This window comes from Phaethon lepturus, unplaced genomic scaffold (genome assembly GCF_000687285.1).
Source record: "Phaethon lepturus isolate BGI_N335 unplaced genomic scaffold, ASM68728v1 scaffold23236, whole genome shotgun sequence".
Lineage (NCBI taxonomy): Eukaryota > Metazoa > Chordata > Aves > Phaethontiformes > Phaethontidae > Phaethon > Phaethon lepturus.
The window spans coordinates 1-407 of record NW_010545885.1 but is presented as its reverse complement, the minus strand read 5'-3'; the positions used below and the strand labels follow the sequence as shown (position 1 = coordinate 407).

The 407-nt window shown below is 67.8% G+C and overlaps 1 protein-coding gene across 1 annotated transcript in view; it reads right to left on the bottom strand.

Moving 5' to 3' along the window:
• The window catches only part of LOC104622362 (beta-adducin-like), a gene marked incomplete at its 5' end in the record, with an annotated part of 3,701 nt that extends 3,359 nt beyond the window's left edge, over positions 1-342 (bottom strand). The window contains 2 exons of the mRNA XM_010289116.1: positions 1-85; positions 199-342. The exon at positions 1-85 is cut by the window's left edge and continues 12 nt beyond it. Coding sequence (XP_010287418.1) covers positions 1-85; positions 199-342 — 229 coding nt within the window. The remainder of the gene's footprint in view (positions 86-198) is intronic.
• Between the last annotated feature and the right edge of the window lie 65 nt (positions 343-407).

Below are 407 nucleotides of genomic sequence, written 5' to 3'. Positions count from 1 at the left end.
CCGCCTGCAGATGGAAGATGCTGTAGAAGGCCTCCTCGGCAGTGTCGCCCAGCGCCAGCACCCCGTGGTTGCGCAACACCAGGATCTGCAGCACCCAGCACGGGGAGAGGGGACGTGAGAGGGGCAAGGAGGAGGGGGCAGGCACGGCAGGGTTGCCCTCGCCCCCCGCCGTGTGTCCCCCCACCCTCGTTCTCTCACCTTGCAGGTGGGACCGAGGGACTTTTGGAGCTCGACCCGATCCGCTTCGTCCTCCACCTCCCCGTGGAAGTCGAAGTAGGCGACATCCCCCAGCAGCAGCGCGGCACGGGAGATGGGCAGCACGCCGCAGCGCATGGCCGACACCTGCGGCGGAGTGGGCAGGGCAGGCAGGGTGACAAACCCCACCCTGATCCCCCCAAATATCCACA